General features: G+C 53.9%; 1 protein-coding gene across 2 annotated transcripts in view; it reads left to right on the forward strand.

Moving 5' to 3' along the window:
- The window catches only part of MBOAT2 (membrane bound O-acyltransferase domain containing 2), a 106,704-nt gene that overhangs the window by 71,755 nt on the left and 12,472 nt on the right, over positions 1-22,477 (forward strand). Inside the window, exons 4-8 of one of the 2 annotated variants that reach the window (XM_058668303.1) lie at positions 1,061-1,156; positions 12,923-12,978; positions 15,770-15,824; positions 17,305-17,488; positions 20,422-20,614. In XM_058668303.1, the coding sequence (XP_058524286.1) occupies positions 1,061-1,156; positions 12,923-12,978; positions 15,770-15,824; positions 17,305-17,488; positions 20,422-20,614 (584 nt within the window). The remainder of the gene's footprint in view (positions 1-1,060; positions 1,157-12,922; positions 12,979-15,769; positions 15,825-17,304; positions 17,489-20,421; positions 20,615-22,477) is intronic. The other variant, XM_058668304.1, reaches the window with a different exon arrangement.

Genomic DNA, 22,477 nt, shown 5'->3' on the forward strand with positions numbered 1-22,477 from the left:
TGAACACATCAGCTTCCTAAAACATTTGAATTGGGAAGCTTCCTTCTGTCTCCTTTGCTCAGGAGGAATTCAGATGTGAATGAACCAGCTCATGAACCCTCTGTGTCGCCCTTGGCTAGTTTCAGAGTTTAATTCAGGGTCTGCCTCTGTGGTGAAGCACACGCGGTTGCCATCCGTGGTGCTGGCATCCTGGAAGGGCTCCAGCTGGATCTGGCTGCTCTGCTCCTGGCCTAGCTCCCTGCTGTGGTCCGGGGAAAGCAGAAGACGGCCCAGGTGCTTGTGGGAGACCCCAGGCACTTGTGTCCCCCTCCCATGTGGAAGACCCAAATGAAGCTCCTGACTCTGGCCTGGCTCAGGCTAACAGAAGGAATATCTGTGTCTCTCCCTCTGTATAACTCTACTTTTCAGATAAATAAACTTAAAAATTTTTTTAATTAAATTTATCCAAATAAGATTTTTTTACCTTTGATTTTAGGATGAGATGGGCATGTAGTTGTTACCTGTTCATCCTAGTCTCCTCAGCTTGCAATGCAGCCTTTACCTGGTGCAGTGGGGGTACAGTCTGCAGTCTGTTTCTGAGTCTCCTGCCATGCTGTGTTCTTCATTATTTTGAATGCCCCAAACATCTCAGTTTCGTGAACTCACCCAGTCTTTTTGCCTGTAACATTTGAATGGCCTTTCCTGTCCCATAGGATGTGTGGTTTTAGACTCTTGACAACAAGTGGCCAAACTTGTTTGTGCTAAGTCTGTTCTCTAGGAAAAGAGAACTGAGTGAAGCAGCAGCTCCAGGGATGCATTTTATGTTGCGGCTGCATGTAGCTAGGTGTCGCTCAGAAGGCGTCAGCAGGGCGGGGACTGAGCGCAGTCACGGTTGGAGTTGTCACCTGCGCCCTACGCGGGTCCTGGCAGGTTTCTCCTGACTCATTAGCCAGAGCTGTTTGGGGGTGGATGTAGAGGCACTGGGTTTTCGAACCGTATCATTTTGTTAATAAGTTACTTGAAAATGTACTCTTAAGCATATGACTGATTTTCACTAATGTGGTTTATTTTTGTTTTGCAGATATTGTTTTGTGTTTGCTTTGGGATACCTCACAGTGTGCCAAATTACTAGAGTCTATATCTTTGATTATGGACAATATTCGGCTGATTTTTCAGGGTAAGACTCCAACCTTGATTCAGTAGCCCATTCTCATTCTCTCCTGACTTGGCGGGTAAAGGGCGCAGCGTGGTGGCATGTTGTAGTTCATATGCAGTATCATTACTGAGCAATTCAACTGGGAAATCCTTTATGAATTCAGAATTTTTCCTCTTGTAAGTGGTCTCTGGTAATACTGTATGTTGCAAAAGTACCCTGTGCTTTAAAATTATCCTTAAAAAGTTTCAAATGTGTTACAAGTAAATTTCCTGTGACACTCTGGATTGGAAAGCATTTTCAAATCCTGATGGAAGCCTCTGCATTGCTCATAAAGGGGACGCTGTCCCCCGGGAGTGCCTCCTCTTCTGTGGGTCTCTGTCGCTTCTGCCCGTCATGCGTGGGGTCCATGGTGAGAGCTGCTTGGCGGTGCTGGAGCGTGGGCTGCCCTGTCCGTCTGCCTGTCTGGGGAAGAATCTCACACGCAGCCTCTACGCAGGTGCTTTGGACGTTGCTAGCAGCATCAGCAGAGAACGAATTCCTGGCTATTCCTGGCAAGGGGATTTTTTCCCTCCCTGGCTCTGGGTTGAGGTGGGGGAGGGTCCTCTTGTCTTGGTACAAAACTGACAGAATGTCAGTTGGGAGACAAGCATGAGCCCTTAGGAACCTGCTTGCTCCGGCTTCAGTAAGGTGCCTCTGCCAACACCTGGGAACAAGGCAGGAAGTTGGAGATTCTGGGTGTTTATATCCATTGTGGCTGACCCAGAAATGCACACCACTGAACAAGATGTGGGGGATTTCCTTTTCCTTTTTTTTTTTTTTTTTAAGATTTATTACGTATTTGAAAGGCAGAATTAGGGGAGAAAGAGAGAAAAGGCTGTCATCTATATGCTGATTCACTTCCCAAATGATCACAGTCGCTGGGGCTGGGCGAGCACAAAACCAAGAGCCTGGAGCGTCTTCCAAGCCTCCGACGTGGGTGCAGGGGCTGAAACACGTGGGCCAGCCTCCACTGCTTTCCCAGACGCCTTGGTAGGGAGCTGAATGGGTGGATGGGAAGTGGAGCAGCTGGGACTCGAATTGGGGCCGCAGTGGGGTGCTGGTGTTGCAGGTGGCGGCTTTATGTGCCACACCCCATCACTAGCCCCGGAAGATCTGCCTTTGTGTCTGTGTTGAGTCAATCGGACAGCACGTGTGAGTGGTGAAAACAATGGAAGAAAAAATGGAACAGTCATCGCGATACTCAGGAAAAGCAGCTCTATAGCAGGAACGGAGTGGAGCTGCGTGAGCTCAGAGGAAGATTACTCCAGGAAATGAGAGTTTCAGAAGAGGACGTCCGTTTCTCCCTGATGAGGAAAGTGGGTTTTACCACACAGATTAACACAAAACCAACTAAAAAAGAGTTATGAAAGAGAGATCTTGGTCCCGGTATGATGACTCATTGGCTAAATCCTCACCTTGAAAGTGCCAGGATCCCGTATGGACAAATGGTTCATGTCCTGGCTGCTCCACTTGCCAGCCAGCTTCCTTATTCTGGCCTAGGAAAGCAATAGAGGACGGCCCAAAGCCATGGGACCCTGCACCCGTGTGGGAGACCTTGAAGGACTCCTGGCTCCTGGCTTTAGGTTGGCTTAGCTCCAGTCATTGCGGCCATGTGTGGAGTGACCCAAATTGGCACCCGTATGGGATCCTGGCACATGCAAAGTGAGGACTTAGCCACCAGGCTACCATGCTGGGCCTTACACAGATTTTTGAAGAACAAACTTGAGTAAAGGGGAATTACATCTGAAACAACCAACCAGGCAAGCCGAAACAAAACAGATTCAATCTTATTAAAGAAAGAAGTCATTGAAAGCAGCAGTGTGTTCAGAAGACGTCAGAAGCCCACCAGGGCTGTGAGTACTGGATGCCAGCGGTCCTGTCGCAGGTGCTTGGGCATGGGCAAGTGAGCCGGCCGGACTCTGTGTATTCTGTCCCTGTGCCCCTTGATCAGAGAGACTTTGAGGAACAGTCCAGATCACATGTTGTCATGGTGTAACCATCAAGGGACCCTAGCTGACCAAAGAAACGTTCAGGTGTTCTGTAGTATCAGTTCACAACCCAACAGCTGCACGGATGCTTCGTAAACAGAGTGAGAAAGGAGTGTAGTGTGTGTTCAAGAGTTTGTTCCAGGTTGTGGATTTGAGCACTGTGTGCCTGTGACAGAAGTATGGGTTTGTGTAGGTGCCTGACAGTACTGTAATTTGAGGAAGCAGGATGAGAATGAAGGAATAAGAGTTGGCAGTCTGCAATTTATGGTAGACACCACATCGGAGGAAGGTGAAAATGAGGAACAGGATGGCAAAGTACCAAGCTTCCAGACTTGGCAAGCTATTGTCTCTTGTTTCCACAAACCGTTTGATGTGGCTTCTTTAAATGGAGTCTGCCCCGAATAAATGAGGTTTACAGCTAGGCTTGTAGCAAGTGAGAGCCCTCCAAGAACTCCTGGAATTAGACAGCCCATGATGTGTTGCGTGCTGGTAAGCACGGTTGGAGAATCATGTGGGCTGCTCTGTGAGGCTGTGAGCAATTTGGCTGAGCACGTACCGGGCCCTGGAGACCAAAAGCATCATCAACAGTTGGGAAAACACGAGGAATTCTCCCCAGTGTTTCCGGCATTTACTGATGATCTTGAGAGCAGTAATCGATGACTTGGATGCTGCTGTGCCAGCAGCGAGGACATGAAAGCGCTTCCGTACTGAGAGAGAACTGGGGCCAAGTTGTGCAGATCTCCCAGGGTTGCAGGGCCTAGATGCACGACCCCCAAGAGAGCTGCAGTAGGCTTGTTTGTTCTGTGTACTTTGAGCTTCCTGTGTACACGGGGTGGGCAGGAAGACCATGAAGAGCCATGAGGGCAGGAGGGGGCAGTGGGCCAAGTGTCCGTGCTCAAGGTCCTGGGATGGAGGGGACGGAAGACAGCTGGCTGAAGGAGCACCCAGGCCAAGGCTCACCCCTTGTGAAGGTGGAAGAGCCTTTGGGGGCAGCCCTCGCCCAGTCTGGCCCTGCAGCTGGCACACAGGCCGTGTGCCGCCCAGAGCCCTATGCTGTTGACTGAGGGGGGAGGCCCTCACCTACAGTTTGGAGATGTGCATAAGCTGTCAGGTTGCAGGCCAGGACTGTCAGCACAAGCTTCTGTTGGCGGGCTGGCTGAACTGCTGAAGCCGTTGGCACTCACATCCACCTTAGCAGGTGCACACAGATGGAGATGCCTTGCTCTGCGCTCACCAGTTAGAAGGGGAAGCTGGGGAATACTGGAAGGTGGCTCAGGATTCCGAGGAAATGTACAGGGGTTCTGTGCAAATAGTAGAAGCCATGCAGGGGGTAAGTGCGCCATGAGGGAACTTGGGAACTGGGTTAAAATTTCTAGCTCCACCCAGCTGCTAATATCTTGTGGCTGGATGAGTTTGGGAGGGGTTCGGGCCTTGGGTTTGAGGGCAAGTGCCACTCCTCACAGTGTGGAGGCTGTGGGGGGTGCCCCTGCCAGGTCGGACCCAATGCTGGGGGCTCACGCCAAAGACACTGCCGCAAGGCAGTGAACGAGTCCTTGGCCTCCCCCAGGGCGGCCAATGCACCATGTGGTGCCAGGCTTTGCCTGCTGGCCACCCGGCGGCAAACTCTGGGGTTTTTAAAAATATGTTTGCTGCCTGGGGACACCCATGACTAAGTCCAATTTTAGTGTAGGTGAGTAGTGAATCTTGGGTGATTCCCAGTGACAGGGTCATGGAAGTTTTAGGCATACGTGGGGACTGAGACCTGGTGGTTTGGAGGGAAGTACCCAGGAGACAATTATGGTTAGTCAGATATGCCAACCCAATTCGGAATACAGAAATGGCTTGTTTGCCTAGAACATCACTGATCGTGACACACTAGCCCACACCAATGCTATGGATGGGGGCCTCTTTGGCAGTGATGGGTACCATTACCCAAGTGTTTGGTGGAGTGGTGGAGTGGTCACATTTGGCAGGGTCAAGACTCTATCCAGCACGCGAGAGAACTTGGTCTGGGGTAGACTCTGTGGGGTTGTGTGGGCCCAACCCTGTGGAAATACAGGTTCTCCCTGGTTAGCTCGCAAGCTGGGGTTGGGGTGGACTAAGCTAGATGTGACCATGCCACCTGCCATCACACACGGGTGCAGGAACCCAAAACAGTCAGCGCAGGTCAAGGCAGCAGCACCTGAAAGTGCATCCTTTAACAGGATGTGGGGTGGGCCGTGCTGCCACTGGAAGGGGACAGAATGGGCAGGGCTGAGCAAACCTTAACTCACAAGAAACAACAGAAATCAGGTTGGAGCACAGGTCATGCCAAGTAGGTCCTTGCACCTACTGATCTGCGTAAGACAGGGATGCTAAGCCACAGCATCTAAGGGGACAGGATAAGAGAGGGGCTCTGCCAAGTTGAATCAGAGCAACCACTGGCCTTCACGAGATCTAAGGCTGGAAATAGGCCCAGTTGGGCAGCTAAGGGGATACTCTAGCTAGGTTGAGTTTCCCACCAATGAGCGCATGGGCTGTAAATGGGGCTGCATTCCGATCAGGATACGAGTGTAATCCCACTTGGCACAAGTGTGGACTGGGAATGGAAGCGCCAAGCTGGGCCAGACCCCAACACCATCTGGTGCTCTGCAGGACCAGGGGAAATGTATGACAGACTAGGCTAGGTCTCAGCCCTTACTGAACCATGTGTAAGTAAGCTGTATTGGGGGTATGGAAGAGCCATGGCTGGGTTGAAACTTCTAACAATAAGAACCAGATTGGGTTGAAGAACAGTCAGGAAACACCACTGTTCCTGCTAGGACAGGAGGTGAACTGAACAGGGCTGGCTCATGGACCCACTGGTATGCGCGAAACCTGGCACTGGGAGAGTTTCTGATGGAGGAGCCTGGGCAACTCCTCTGGCAGGACACAGTCCCTGCAGGTAAGGGCAAGAAGCACAGTAGGAAACAGCCCAGAACAGGCTATGGAAATTATCCCACTGGTATACACATGGCATGGATTGGGGGCAGACCAGGCTGAACCTGTTCACATCACCCGCTGGTGAGTCCGAGCGCCAGAACAGAGTGTGGGTTGAGCCAGGTTCGGTTGCGACACATACTAATACACAATAAGGAATGCCAAGGTGAGATGAGCCGTACCAGATGTGGTTGCAGCACCCAAACAGCACATGTGATAATCAGGGGGAGGAGGCAAAGCTGACAGAGGAATGTGGGCTCCCCTGCTGGACAACTACTTCCATTGGAAAGCGTGAGTCGGGATGGGGGCAGATCAGACTAGGCAGGGCTGTTACACCTGTGGGCCGCATGTGGGCTAGATAAGGGAAGGGCCACGGTGGGCTGACTGTTCCGACTGGTGCAAGCAAAAACTAGAGTGGGTGAGGGTTGGTTGGGCTAGCCGCAGTACTAGCTGGCAGAGGCTGGCACTTGGAGCTAATTCTGTCAAGTCAAATGCCAGAACTACCTGGAGAGTGCATAATCTGGGAGTGAGTGTGGCCTAGAAGGAAATAGTGGGCACCTCCTTCGGGGCTACCACTCTCATTGGACAGCACAAACACCAGGACAGGGGCAGGGGTGGCTGTACAGAAGGGCACCTGCCAGTAGGTGTGTGGGCTGGATAGTAGGTTAGTTGGGTTGAGCTGGGCTTCAATGCCCATTGACACGTACGAGAGCTAAACAGGATGTGGGACAGACTTGACAAGCCTGCGGTGCGTACTGGCAAGCATGGGAACCAGGGTAGGGGGCAGAACTGGTGGGAGTTATGGGGAGTCGCCCCAACTAGGCTGCAGCTCCAACCGGTTTGCGTGAGGACCGAGCATGAAGTGGGCAGGATCGAACTGGATTACAACACCCGTTGGTTCACGAGGAAGGCAGGGCTGGAAACAGAACGAACCCAGCAATTGCAACGACCAGCTTGAGCATAAGCTGATTGGTGTGACGGACGGTGTTGGACTCTGTACTAGCAAACTCGCACAAGAATCAGGCCTGTGATCATCTCCGATGAAGTTTCTTTGGAGATCCCTCCAACTGAACTGCTGATCTTAGAACCCCAACCATGAAGAGACTGTCAGCCAGTGGATTCTGAATAGGATTCATTGCGATTGGAACTGAGAGATTGGCAGCAATCCAGAACTGATGAACTATCAAAACTGTATGAGCAGGACCCTCAGAGCGCGCCTCCCGTTGGGGATCTGGGATGGGTGGGAGTTTGGGTGGGGCTTTTCCCTTTGTTTTTTTTCCCTAACCCCAGATACAGAGTAAAATGATATTGATGTGGAAACAATGGTATTACCCACTTTCACCCTTTAGCCCTTGACCCTTTGTTCCCTAATCAACTAAGAAAGATTATTAAAAAAATAATTAAAAAAAAAAGAAGCCCTGCAGGCACAGCCAGTTCACAGGATGGGAAACTCCATAAAGTTCATCTGTCCATGTAATGTCAATAAGGGTGGAGCTTGGAAGGAAATTTACCAACTGATGGAAAGTTTCTCTAGACGGATGGCTGCTGAGAGCAGTGATGGGAACACATCCCTGCTGCCCATGAAATGAGAGTCAGCGTTCTGTGAGGCTGAACCAGGAACAGGCAAATCAGGGAAGTCGGGCAGAGGAGCTGGCCATGCTAAGATCGCATATACGCCAGGGAGGCGGGCTGCAGGCCTTAGGCAGTGTCCTGGGTCCTCTGGAAGGGAAGGGGAAAGTGGGCCCTGCTCCAGCCAGGCTAGCGGAGTGACAGATGTCAGCGGAAGTGCGTTGGCTTCTGCTTGCATGAGTGCCGAGGAGATCGCTTAGTGAGTCTGTGTGCTGTGATTTTTACCTGACTCGTGAGAGCTGGCTAACGAGATGGGGTCGGGGGCTCGGTGAGTGCTGCACTGTGGCAGGGCTCAGTGGAGCACAGCTGTGCCTTGGCCGGCGCTCCCAGGCGAGGAGCTCGGTGGAGCACAGCTGTGCCTTGGCCGGCGCTCCCAGGCGAGGAGCTCGGTGGAGCACAGCTGTGCCTTGGCCGGCGCTCCCAGGCGAGGAGCTCAGTGAAGCACGGCTGTGCCTTGGCCGGCGCTCCCAGGCCTTTGTCCCAAAGCAGCAGGTGCGAGTGTTGCCTTGTGCTCACCTTGTGCACCTTGTTCAAGGGCAGAGCCTAATTCTGTGTGATGAGTCACACTGGCTCCTTCCTTGGTGCCCAGGGACCATGCTGTGAATGGGGTGGTGCCCACAGGCCCTCATGTGCCCTTTGCCACCGTCCAGCCTGTGGAGTGTCTCCCAGCCCTCCATCTACATGGTGCTTTGGGTTACGGGTTACCGGAAGCATTCTGGCTGCTGCCGGCCTTGCTCGGTTACTGAGTCAACAGGCACGCATCTCTGATGGCTTCATTTGTGCCTTCTGTGCCCTGCTGGAGCTTCCTAGCCAGGACTGTTGTGCATCCGGAGCGGGGGGTGGGAGGTGCTGCAGGTCACCCAGGGTGACCACAGCGTCCCTGCCCAGCTGCCACCCTCTCTCCTGGGACCCCCTCTCTGCCCTGCGTCTGGCTCATCCTGAGGGCTCACCTTCAGTGCCTTCGGATGGAGAGTTTGAAGCTGTCCTTGTCTCTCCCCATATGTCTCCTGGGCCTCACCAGCCACTGTACCCTCTCCTGCAAGGTCGGTGTCTGCTCTGCTTGTCCCAACCCCACCCCCACCCCCACCCCTGTGGTTTCCCGAAGGCAGGGCCCACTGAGCCCCATGCAGACACACGTGACAAGCATTCAGCGTGGCCTAAAGGGAGTGTGCTGTGGTAGTGTCTCTGCTCAGGCAGGACCTCACAATGCCCAGGTGCCCCAGGTGGGTGGTGTGTGCAGGTGGTCATGCTGGACCAGGGACCGTGCATGTGGCCAGCAGAATGGACTGCAATAGTGGAGGTCTTATGACATGGACAGTGTGCAGTTGAAGTGAGCTGTTTGTTCTGGAGTCTGTCGTGTCTGGGCAGCCGTTGGCTGCAGGGCACGGAGGCCATGGTGGGGGCTGCTGTGTCCACGCGCCGGGCACAGAGGCCGTGGTGGGAGCATCTGTGTCCATGCGCAGGGCATGGAGGCCGTGGCAGGGGCAGCAGTTGGCTGCACGCTGGGCACAGAGGCCGTGGTGGGGGTTGCTGTGTCCATGCACTGAGCATGGAGGCCATGGTGGAGGTTGCTGTGTCCATGCGCCGGGCACGGAGGCCGTGGCGGGGGTTGCTGTGTCCATGCGCCAGGCACAGAGGCCATAGCGGGGGTTGCTGTGCCCACGCACCGGGCACGGAGGCCGTGGCGGGGGCTGCTGTGTCCATGTGCTTGTTTGTCTCCTGCTGCCATGGAAGCACCCAGGTCCCCGCCAGGGGCCATGTCCCTCAGTGCGTGTCACATGTCACAGCTCCAGTGTTTGTCACACAGAGGTGTGACAGTAAGATGAGACACCTGCTGTGTCTCAGACTCTGTCCTAGGTGTCTGTCCCTTGCCATTTGCTGGAGCCACACCATGGCCTTTGTTGGTTCATGTGTTAGGAAGGAGCCTTTCTGAGAAAAGCCGCACAGTGGCTCTCTGCCATGATGGGGTCCCCCCAGAGTATCCCGCTACCTGTCGCGCTGTCTCCACACGTGACCTCACGGATACATTGGCTGCGCTCGCTTGCAGCTAGGTTCCTGGCTGCCTTTCAGATCCCTGACCCGGGTTACCAGATGTGTGATCAAATTGTCATCGAACCCTGGGTGTGATGTGGCAGCTCGGGGGCTCAGCTGCCCACGCCTGCCCGGTTCTGCCGCCTGCTCTCCACCTCCGGCTCCCCGCAGTCTGTCCGCAGCACCAAGTCTGAAGCATCCATGTAAATTGGCAGCTATTGTGGGGAACCGGGGCCTGGCAGACATAGTTCCCATCTTCTTGCCGCGAGAGTACGGTTAAGGCGTGTGGCTGGAGGTGAGCTGAAGGGCATGTGTGACCGAGAGTGCCTACTACTGTGTGGGATGGCAGCATGCGTGGCTGTCCTGAAGGTGTCCCAGCATCTGGGGACTGAGGAGGGGGTGCCACAGCATCAGCCTTGCTGGGATCTGGGCTCACTTGCTCCTAGGCCTCAGTTCCTTGTCGCTCCCACCCCACTGTGAGCCTTGTAAAGCACTTGGCTGAGAGTGCCCAGATCAGCCAGATCACACTCCCTGCAGGAGCCTGGGCCCCCACCGGCTTCCGGTTTGTGGTGTCTGCCCATAGGCACGCTGCCTACAGAGGGCCTTCAGTGGGTTTTCTCTTTGCTGTTTCCAGAACATTCTCCCCACAGGCCTCTGCGGGGCTTGCGCCTGTGCACCTGTCACCTTGTGGGTGGCGCCAGTTCTCGCCTGTGAGCCTCAGACCCTGCCTGGTTCCTTTATTGCGCAGTTCTCAGCTGCCATCATGTGCGCATCTGCCGCCTTGTTCACTCACGGTCTGTCTGCAGTGCAGTGCAGATTCCCGGACAGAAGAATGCTGTCTGGTCCACATGGTGTTACCAGCACCTAGTGCGTTCCCGTGATGTCAGCATCCGTCACAGACTCCGCTCCCTGCAAGCACGTGAACAGGTGGCTCAGACCCGCGGTTCTTCCGTCTCCACTGACCAGTGTCCACCAGTCACCACTCAGGTGTCTGCTTGGCGTCGGAGGTCCCAGAGCAGTGGATGGAGGGTCCCATGCTCACACTGAGGGAAGGGTGACCAGCAGCCAGGGGGCACATGGCCACACTGTTATTGCTGTGTGGAACGACATGGGCAAACCTCAAGTGAGCCAGCAGTCTCCTAGGGGGTTGGAACTGGGGTCATTCTCAGCATGCTGTGATGTGTGAACACGTGACTGATAAAAACAAATTCTGTTCTTCGTAGAGAAGAAAAATGGTGTATTTCTAAGCTTTCTTTTCCTCAGAAAGTCTGGAGTATTTTTTTAATATATAGCTCCTTGATTCAGATGAGTGATTTTTATTTCTCTAAATACTCCCTGAACTCTTCCATCCCTGTGAGCAGCTGTGTTCTCTGCACAGGTCCTGCTCTCCTGGCCCAGGGCCCCAGGCGGGTGCCCCCGTGCCCCATCCCTTCCCCTGTTGGCATCTCTCAGCCCTCTCCGATGCCCTCACCCATGACCGAGTGCAGCCTCCGCCTCTGCTGTGCTCAGCTCAGACTCCTCCGGGCTGTCCTTGTGATCGCTTTGTGTTCTCTGGCCACTGCCTGCCTGTCGGCAGCCCCCTGTGAAGGGACCAGGAGAGTGACTGAGACTTGGTGGTCAAGCAGCCAGTTCACGAGCGCCCCCTGAACCCAGGTGCAGGAGGCTCAGCGATGAGGGCACGGTGCCTGGGCCGAGAGCTGAGGTCCCCGTGATGGGAGCAGCCCCATCGGAGACGGGAATGGCCACTGCTCTCTGGTGCAGCTCAGGGGGATGGCAGGGAGGGAGTCTGCATCTTGACGGGCCTTGACCGAGTTTGGTATTTTTAAGTATTTATGGAGCTCATGTCTCACTTGCGTCCCTGCCTGGGAGCATCTGATATGTGAGACTGTTAGGTTCTCTGCTTCGGGGCCTCCTGTAAAAGGGAGACATTTTAAAGCTTCCCCTGTAAGTCCACAGGTACACCCACTGTGTGTGAGGGGGCGGACAGGAAGTGGGGTGAAGTAAAGGCTGTGTGTGGGCCTCTACTATGGCGTGGCTCTGCGGCTATGACCACAGTGGAGCAGTGGCCGTCGGTGGGGACGCGGGCAGTGAGAGCGGTTCACCAGGGAGCGTGATCAGACCTGCTCCCCGAGAACTGACTTCTGCGGAGCCTGGGCTCCTGTGTGGCTGGCCTCGTGATAGTGGGATGACCCTGTGTGCCACCCAGCCTGGGCACTGCACGCCTCACCCGGTGGGCACACCTGGGTTCTTGCTTCAAACAAGGAAATAAGTAGCTCTGGGCAGTTGTTAGTGCCAGTCAAGTGTGAGAACAGGCCCAGCACTTTTTCCTCTACAAGTTTTCTGTGCCAACTTGGTGATTCTAAAACACAGGGAGCTCAGGGGCGGTCTGTCCCTTGTCACCTCAGTCTGAAACAGGCTGTGACTGCTGGGCCACAGGTCCCTGCCGTTGGCATCCTTTTCCCCCAAAGCTTTGAATGGGGAGGTGGGCCTAGGGGCTTCCCTCATGGTGGTGGTCTCAGCATTTCTCACTCAGACGTCTTTGTTTTTCTGCTCATTCTGTTTCTCAGGCAACTCACTTTCCCACTTTCTGTTCAGTCCCAACCCCGGTGGCCTCTGGAAGGAAGAGCTGTCTGAGCCAGGGCCAGGCTGTGGGCAATACCCATGTGTTTCCAGACCTTGCCATGCATGGAGGGGGAGGTGGGGCTGCACCAGCTGGGTTTAGGGGTATAGGAGCTGCTGCGTCACCAGGTCACTCCTTGAAGCCCTCAGAGGCCTGTCTCAGGTTGGGCATTTCAGAACTGGGTGCTTAGCCACTTGGGAGGCCTGCCTCCATGTCAGAGTCCCAGCTGTGCTGGTTGCTTCCAACTTCCGGCTGCGCTGGGAGGCAGCAAGTCGTGATTCGAGTACTTGGGCCCTGCCATCCCAAGTCCTGGATACCTGGCTGTGACCTCACCTGGCCTGGCTGTTTGCTGCGGGCTTTGGGGAGGGAACTAGCAGGTGGATGATCTCTCTCTCTCTCTGCCTTTCAGGTAGTTCAGGCAGCTGTAGTTAACTGAGGTGTGCAGCTGGGGGGATCACGTGCTTTTCCGGGTGTCCTGAGTGTCTCCCCTCAGCCGCCTTCTCTGTTTGTGTCTTGTCACAGCCCCATGATGATCATTACGCAGAAGATCACCAGCCTGGCCTACGAAATCCATGATGGTAAGTGCTTTGAAGTAAACTGTTGTCACCCAGAGCTGCCTGATTTAAGGCAGCTTGAGCCCTCTGCTCTGGTAGGAAAGGGTGGGGGGAGCGTTTCCCATCAGTGTTTGATGTCCCGTTGGCCTGCAGGTGATCACAGGAGGTGCTACAGTGGGATTCAGTTAGCTGACCCACAGGAGTTGCAGCTTAGAATGGAGGAGATAGGTGAGGTTAACTTCTGAGTGCTGGAGAGAGGAGAGCACGAGACAGCTGCCCGGCTCCAGGAAGGCCGCGGGTGCACGTGTCAGGCCGCACACCGGGGGAGGCAGGCTTGGCACAGAGGAGGAGCAAGAAGCAGGAGGGCGCCAGTGGAGGCCCCGGGGCCTCCAGGGCCCGGACCCCAGCCTGCTGCTTCCCCACTCAGGGTTTCTCACTTGGAAACGTACAGTGTGGTCCACTTGGAGAGTTGCTGGGTTACAGTTTGAATACAGGGTCTCCTAGTGGAGTGAGCGGGGACTCACTTAAGCCTGTGCTTTGGGGAGGAGCCATGAACATTGGCAGTTGCTGACTGCCAAGGACTGACAGGAGGATTTGGGAAAGTCGCAGATCGGGCTGGGATTTTCTCCTTAGGTCTGGGAGCATCTGATGCCAGCTAGCAGTTGGCTCAGAAGTACGAGGGAACACCCAGCTGGGCGCAGTTCAGACTGTGAGGAGCCTTGGCAGTTTTGAGAGAGTCTGTGCCCTGGAAGTTTCCAGAACAGCTCCTCCTGCAGCTAAGGCTGCCCCGCAGGTCTGTGCAGTATCGCCCCGTCATACCCCCTGTGTCTGATGGAGTGAACCCCGTCTCACCCAGGTTTCCCCTGCATTTCCCAAAGGGGGGGTGCCTTATTGACACATTTTTATTTTTCCGTAATTATGGAAAGACTTACGTATTTATCTTCCCAATCCCTAGTTGTATGTTTTTAATTTTTTATGCCGTTTTATTTGTAAGACTGTGATGGTCCTTGTCGTAAGTCTTGAAAAACCTTTGATTACTTCCTTGGTTTCAAGTGCTTGTGCTGCAGGCCGGGAAGACGCCTGCACTTGGGCTGCGTGCCTTGACAGTGAGGTGGGGGGCTCCGCGTGGCGCTTCCTGTCCGGGCTGATCTGCAGGTGCTCGGCCCCTGTTGGTCGCTGGCGTGTTGATTGATTTGTATTTCATCCCCTTGGAGCTTAGCTCTGTAAAGGAAAGGTGCCTGTCTGTTCTGCTGCCACCTTTGTGCCTAGAACAGTTTGTGGGGCATTTAAGATGATAACTGGTTTTTTTCTGCCTGTTTCCTGTACATGTGTAGCACATACAAAACATGTGCTTTGCTTGGTTGTGCTCATGCTGTGTAAGAACCCTTGACAATTCCTGCAGATTTCTAGTAGTGACAGTGTGATTTTTCTTTTAATATACATTTTGTATGTTAATTATTGCCTATTTTTCTTTTATGATTTGTTCATTTTTTTTTTCTGGTGAGATTTCTTTATTCCGGTATTTTTTAGTTGCTTTTGTTTTGACTTTTGGGAGATATTAACACTTTATCTGCTTTAGATATTTTCTTAGTATTGTTTACCTATTAATTTAGTTCCTCTTTGGTCTTTAAATATATATAGGGTAAATTTTTTAGAGTATTTGGCTGTATAAAGTTGAGGTGTCACTATAGCTGGTATCACCCTGTTTGGAGGTAAATCTGTCGACCGAGACAGTGTATTTGAGTTAGTTTCCACTCATTGGAGTCGTGAGAGCAAATGAAATCACCATTTCTGGTCTGCAGTTCGTGGGTTTAGTTGGTTAGCTCATCCAAGAACAGGAAAATGGTCGTGCGCCTCTTGGAAAAGTCAGAAAATGGGCACTTTGGGAACTGCTGGTGTGGGAGACGTCTTCACCGAACAGTCATTTCCTTTAGAGAGGAGTTACTTTGGTTGACTTTCATTGCCCTAACTCTGTTTATTTGAAAGGCAGAGTTACAGAGAGAGAAGGAGAGACAGAGTGAGAGGTGTGGAGGCGGGGGGAAGGAGAGAGAGAGAGAGAGAGAGAGCGCGAGAGAGCGCGAGAGAGCGAGCGCCTTCATCTGCTGGTTCATTCCCCAAGTCACCTCAGTGACCGGAGGCGAGCTGATCTGAAGCCAGGAGCCAGGACTGCATCTGAGTCTCTTGTATGGCTGATGGGGCCCGAGGACTTGGAACATCACATGCTGGTCTCAGAGGTGGTGGCTTTTCCCACTGCGCCCCAGTGCTGGCCCCTGTCTGGCTCTTTTTTTTTTTTTTTTTTTTAAGATTTATTTATTTTTATTACAAAGTCAGATATACAGAGAGGAGGAGAGACAGAGAGGAAGATCTTCAATCCAGTGGTTTACTCCCCAAGTGACCGCAATGGTCAGAGCTGAGCCAATCTGAAGCCAGGAGCCAGGAACTTCCTCCAGGTCTCCCACGCGGGCACAGGATCCAAGGTCTTGGGCCGTCCTGGACTGCTTTCCCAGGCCACAAGCAGAGAGCTGGATGGGAAGCAGGGCCACTGGGATTAGAACCGGCGACCACTTGGGATCCTGGTGCATTCAAGGCAAGGACTTTAACCGCCATGCTATCGTGCTGGGCCTCCTGCCTGGCTCTTGCCCAGATCGGGTTGTTAGACTGTGTTACCTTTAGTGATGACATCTGTGCTGCCTGGAGAAAGAAATATTCTGTCCAATCATAAAACCTTTCCAATCACTTCAGTGAGGGAAGTGACAGAAGTGTGGCTGGTGGGGAGAAGTCTTTACTGATACCACTGTCTGTCTGTCTCCCTCAGGGATGTTTCGGAAGGATGAGGAGCTGACGCCGTCGCAGAGAGGGTTAGCTGTAAGGTACGTATGTCGGTGGTGGGTGCTGCCGTGGCTCACTCTGTCTCTGCTGTGGACACACTGTGCTCGCGTGGCTGAGGCTTCCTGCTCCTTCTAGAGGGGTCTCCATCACAAAAACCAATCTCCTGCTGAGATCCCCTTCCTGCTGTGTGACTCTTCGAATGGGTGTGACAGCCAGGGCTGAGTCAGGGCAAAGTCAGAAACCTGGAACTGTGTCTGGGTCTCCCACACAGGTGACCGGAGCCCAAGCACTCCGGCCCTCTGCCACCTTCCCAGGCGCATCAGCAGGGTTGGGTTGGAGTGGAGCTGCCGGAACTTGAGCCAGAGTCGACAGAGGATGTTGGTGTCAGTAGGACTCTGAGGCCTCACTGTACCACTGTGTCTGCCCTTGTTTGCTACGTTGTGACCTTTGCGAAGCTCTGCGTTCCAAAGACATTACTGCGACGGGGCTCAGCTCAGCAGGTTCATGGTGCCCATGGCTGCTGTGGTTTGAAGCCATGAGGGACCAGATGTTTCCCGCTGGCGTCTGTGAGTGCCCAGGATGGCTTCTGTGGACGCCCTGGGGACTAGCAGTAGCTCACCTCCTAGGCAGGTTCTGTTTCACTCTAACAGAGATCAAGCGGACATTTTACCTAAGAGCAAGTTCTCGTAGAGACCCCAAATACGGAACTGACAGATGTGTGGTTTCTGCAAGTAGCTGCCGTGGCGCGCGGAGCCAGACCCCACAGCAGCATGTGTCGTGATTAGAGTTAGCTGCTGTCCTTGCAGACTGTGGTGCCATGGCAGTGGTCAAGCCTGAGCCTGCCCAGGGACTGGCACTGTGGTCAGCCTTCAGAGCGGCGCTCCGTCCCTGGTTCTGTGGCTACAGCTGCAGACGCCCACCCTCTGGCTTGACCCAAACATTGAGGTGCTTTACTTTTTTCTTTTCTTTCTGATTTTTATTTTCATTTTAGTTGAAACACACAGAGATTTTCTGTTCACTGGTCCACTCCCCCAAAGGCCCACATGGCCATGCTGGAGCCTGAAGTTTGATCCGGGTCTCCCACGTCTGAGGCAGGAAGTTGGGTCCTTGAGCTGTCTCCTGCTTTCTGCCAGGGTGTGCCTTGGTAGGAAGCTGGAGCGGAAGCAGAGCAGCCAGAACTTGAGCCAGACACTCTAAGAGGGGATGTGGGTGAGAGCAGCAGCTTACAACGTGTTGGGTGTCCACCCAGGGCTATTGGGTAACCAGCAGGAGAAGATGCCTCCTGCCCTTTCAAGTCCACGTCTGGTTGGTTTCACAGCAAGAAACCTGGCAGACATCTAAGTGGCCCATAGCAATCTTCATGGAATCCCTCTCGTTAGAAAACGTTGAGCATGCCCGTGTCCGAGTGCCGGGTACACACAGAAGCCACGCTTGTTCTGGGCGGGAGTTCAGGGCAGCAAGGTGGGCAGTGACCAGCAAAGGCAGCTGTGGGTCTCACCAGGGCGTGTCTTCCTGTTGCAGGCGCATGCCCAGCCTGCTGGAGTACCTGAGTTACAACTGCAACTTCATGGGCATCCTGGCGGGTCCGCTGTGTTCTTACAAGGACTACATCACCTTCATTGAGGGCAGATCCTACCAGGTGGTACAGCCTGGTGAGAACGGCAAGGCACAAGGGCAGTGCGAGAGGACCGAGCCATCTCCCAACGTAAGTCACTGCAGGGTCCTGGGCAGAGCTAAGAAAGCGCTCGCATTTGGGCTTTGCCTGTTGGAATGTTCATAAACCTGCCTAAGGGAAGTGGTTCTGGACCTCACACAAGTGGCCTCCCAGGCTGGCTGCGTCACCTCTCAGGGGAGTGGCCCCCGACTTCTTGGGCTCCTTGGATTCACTGCATTGTAGACAGGCTGCAAGATGTGTCCCCATTCCTCACTGCTGGGATTCGGTTGGTTTTGTTTTCTGGTTTTTTTTCCCCCTCTATTTTTAATTTTATGTTACATTTCCATAGGCTCTGGCAGTTGGTTGTGAATTGCCTTGTCAACCTGGGTTGCATTTCAGACTTGAAGTTGGTTCTGCTTCTGCCAGCTCAGTCTTTGCATTGAGGGGTAAAGGCTGACCCTTTACCCTCATGGGCTTGGGAGCTGGGGGAGGAAGTCAGAGTGTGGACGGGGCACCCCCACCCCGCCCACTGTAGCCGTGGACTCCATGCCACAGACAGCAGTCTGATACTGCATGTGACAGAAAAAAGTGCCGACTTTGGGCTTGTCTTCTGTTACCTGGGAAGTGTAGCAGAAGTAGCCATGTAGCCCTTGCCTTGTTTGAACAGCAGCAGCCTGGAGACATACCTCATCTCTGAAGGCTAGTCTCCTCCCAGGGGCTTGCACACCTGGCCTCCTGCTGGCAGTCTGCTGGCAGTGACGAGCGGTCACCTCGTAGCAGCAGCTGAGTGAGGACAGTGAAAGGAATGAAGCCCCACGCACCTGCTCCTGGGCTCCCAGGCGTGATCTGCGCATGTCCCTCTGCGAGCAGAGGCTCTGAACATGGTCCCTAGGTGTAGAGATCATACGGTTTTATAGAACCCTTCAGCAGTAACTCTAACAGTAAGTCAGACTCAGCGAAGCCATCCCAGTCCATGAGTTAACTGGCACCTCACTCTGAAGTCTTGGGAGAGTCACTCACCACACATTGTGTTCTCAACATTCCAAAACTCCATGTGCACGGAGTGCGCCAGCCAGGATGGGAGTGGCTTCTGCAGCTCTTGCCAGGTGGGAGAGGCACCGCTGCTGGTCTTGGGTTTCTTTGCCTTACTGAGGACACAGTGTGACTGCTGAGACAAGGCCCCAACAGCAGGGCTGTTTTCCCCTCACTGCACAACTCATGTCAGCAGCAGATGGCTCTCCCAGCTGCACCTCGGCACCATAGGTTCCTCTCCGTCCTCCCACAGGCCGTGGTGGCTCTCGTGGCTGGCCCACATGAGTGCTGTGGGTTCCACTCGATCCTCCCGTCCCTCTGAGCAGCACGCCATAAAAGAGCTGTACCCCACTCAGCTACCAGAGAGCTCTCATCCATACAGATGTGTGCCCAAGGAGGAACTTTTACCCAGGCAGGAAGGAATGGGCTGTCCCGTTCCTGGTCTTTTCTGTGGGGCTGTTTTGGTTTTTTGCATGAAGTAACCTGTGGCCTGCTTCCTGGGGCAGCCTGAGGACCCAGACTCTGAAGATGCTCCACATCTTACTCCCTGCCCTGACCCTGCCCTGACCCTGCCCTGACCCTGACTTGACCCTGACTTGACCCTGACTTGATCCTGACTTGCCCTTGTCCTGCCCTGCCCCTGCCCTGCCCTGACCCTGACCCTGCCACTGCCCTACTCCAGATCTGCTCCTGGAGCCTGGCCCTTCCCTGGCCTTAGGCTGGCATGGCAGAGAGATGACCTCCTTACTGTATGTGAGTGTGTAAAATGAAGAGAGGTGGGTTGCTGTATCCCACATGGAAGCAGTTATGAAGATTCCAACGTGTGTAAGATGTGTGTTTTGCATAGCAGAAGAAGCAGTTATATATGCATACATGATGTGTGCATGTCTCCCTGCGTGTGTGCACACCGACCCGCAGTGCTCAGCAGTCAGGTACAGCAGCCTGGTTACCTCTGAGTTTGCATTACTGCTTCTCTCTGTTCTAGGCATTTCTGCCTCCGCCCCTGCCCTGCCAGGGTATCTGAAACCTGCACTGGCTGAGCCCCACTTGGGATGCTGATTGGCACACACGCATCCTGGTGGTTAGGATCACCTGTGTGCAAACTGAGGCCGAGACCCTTGGGGGAAGGTTGAATGATGGCCTGCTTTTCAGTTCATCCAGGGCTGCCTGTCTCACCTCACTTCGTTTATATCCCACTTTTTCCTGAATGACCTTTTCCAATCCCCCTTTGTCTATGGGTGTCTGTGTGGTGTGCAGGGAAAGGGGGAACGTGTGAGCATTCGGTGCCAGCTGGAGCCAGAACCCAAGCACGACACTCCTGCGAGGACTCAGGCCCACGCCCGGCCCCTGCCCGCGAGGCCTTGTTCGGTTCGGTGACCTGGAGGCCCTCACGGATGCTTGCAGGCCAGGAGTGTGTAATGTTCCTTCCTCTGGCTCCTGCCACTTCTTTTTCCTGTCTTGACCTGTGTAGTCATGTTCCTCCCGAGCAAGGCTGAGACATGCCACCCAGCCTTCCAGAAACGTGGGAGCAGCACGACCCTGCGAGTGGGTCTTCGAACCTTGGCTGCTTAGGGCGTGAGTGGCCTCTGCTTTGCATTGGACTCTCAGGTACAGTGTTCGGACTCCTCAGTGGGGCATTCTTTCGGCTTTACCATCTTGAACAAAGTTGCATCGCGTCTTGCCTTTTGGCTAAGATCAAGTGAACTTTCATATTTACAGAGATGTTTAGATTGATATAAAAGGTGATGTTCACAAAATGGAAAGTACAGGAAAAGCACATTCAAACTGAAATAAGAGCCCCGTGCGTTCTGTGTTCCCTCCCATTCGTACCCATTTTCTTGAGCTTGCTGGTCGGTGGCTTCCTGCGAACACAGTCGAGGCGTCAGGAGAGCGGTGTGGTGTGTGCAGTGACAGCTTGGGGACATGGCCCACATCTTGCTGACGCCTTTCAGGTCGCTGTCATCCAGAAGCTTGTGGTCTGTGGCCTGTCCTTGCTGTTTCACTTGACTGTCTCCAAAACGCTGCCCGTGGAATACAACATCGACGAGCACTTCCGGGCCACAGCATCGTGGCCAGCAAAGGTCACCTATCTGTATGTGTCGCTTCTGGCCGCCAGACCCAAATACTATTTTGCTTGGACGTTAGGTAAGTAAGATGTTCATGGACTTGGCCCTGTGTGCTTGAGAATATTTGGGATATTTATCTAAAGATTTATTTATTTGTTACTGGAAAGTTGCGTACAGAGAAAAGGAGAGAGAGAGAAGAAAGAGCTTCCATCTGCTGATTTGCTCCCCCGGTGGCCACAGCGGCCAGAGCTGAGCTGATCAGAAACCAGGACCTTTTTCCAGGGCTCCGCACAGGTGCAGGGTCCCGAGGCTTTGGGCCATCCTTGACTACTTTCCCAGACCACAAGCAGGGAGGGAAGTGAGCATCTGGGATACGAACTGGTGGCACATGGGATCCCAGTGTGTGCAAGGCGAGGACTTTAGCCACTAGACTACTGTGCCAGGCCCTTGTTTGTTTTAAGGATTTATTTGTTTAGAAAGAATTACAAAGAGAGCAAGCAAACTGGGTCACTTTCCAGACGACTGCAGTGACCTGGCTGGGCCGGGCTGAAGCCATGAGCCTCGTCGGCTCTCCCTGTGGTTGCAGAGGCCCAGACACTTGGAGCAGGCCTCCTGCTGCTTTGCCCGGGCCAATAGCGGGGAGCTGGATTGCCAGTGGAGCAGTGTCATGTTAGGTACTGGCATCGCAGGCGGTGGCTTTTATCTACCATGGCCCGACACCAGCCCTCTAAGGGTGTGGGTAACTCCGAGGGTGCCCTCCTGAGGCTGTGTCCCTGAGGACTAGTTAGAAACGTGTCAGTCATTCCTGTGGAATAAGGAACCTGTACGTCATAGGTAAGTCTGTTGTCAAAACGGGATCAAGGCCCAGTTTATTATGAGATGGAAAGAAGAATGAGAGAGACTGGCATTTCCCCTCTAGTGTCTGTAGATCTGCTCAGGGCTGTGGCTCATTGTTGGGCCGCTGGATGTACATAATAGCAGATGTGTGGAATGCCAGAGTTTGTACCTTGGCTTTGGTTGGACTCAGACTCATTCAAAGTTTGTCAGAGTGATGTCATTGACTTCTTGAGGCTTTTCAGAAAAAGCACAGGGTATTTGTAGATGTGTGAATATGCAGAAATTCATCATTCATTATCTCCTTGATGTTTTTGAAGTTAGAAAATGATTTTTAGGGAATTCTGGTCTCCCACTCCCAACATTTGGTTGGAAAAACCAGGAAAAGGTGGGTTGATTCCCTTTCCCTGATGTCTCCCTGGGGAATGGAGACACAGTAGCCTCTGAGAGGAGCAGTGAAGTAGAAGGGTGTTAGGCATTTAGGGTGCTGGCAGTGATGCTGTGAGGGCAGTAAGCATGGTGAGTACTCAGGCAGTGCAGGTGGTGAGGCCTCCCCGTGACCACGGCCTGGCGTCCACAGCCTGGCATCCATGGCCTGGTGACCACGGCCTGGCATCCACAGCCTGGTGACCGCAACCTGGTGACCACGGCCTGGTGTCTACAGCCTGGTAACCACAGCCTCGTGACCATGGTCTGGCGTCCACAGCCTGGCATCCACGGTCTGGTGACCACAACCTGGTGACCATGGCCTGGCGACCACGGCCTGGTATCCACGGTCTGGTAACCACAACCTGGCGACCACGGCCTGGCGACCACAGCCTGGCATCCACGGGCTGGTGACCACAGCCTGGCGTCCACTGCCTGGTGTCCACGGCCTGGTGTCCACGGCCTGGTGTCCATGGCCTGGTGATCACGGCCTGGTGTCTACAACCTGGTAACCACAGCCTCGTGACCATGGTCTGGCGTCCACAGCCTGGCGTCCACGGTCTGGTGACCACAACCTGGTGACCACAACCTGGTGACCACGGCCTGGCGTCCACTGCCTGGTGACCACGGCCTGGCGTCAACGGCCTGGAGTCCATGCACAGATTTCCTGTCAGTAGAACAG

The sequence above is a fragment of the Ochotona princeps genome, chromosome 8 (genome assembly GCF_030435755.1).
Source record: "Ochotona princeps isolate mOchPri1 chromosome 8, mOchPri1.hap1, whole genome shotgun sequence".
NCBI lineage: Eukaryota > Metazoa > Chordata > Mammalia > Lagomorpha > Ochotonidae > Ochotona > Ochotona princeps.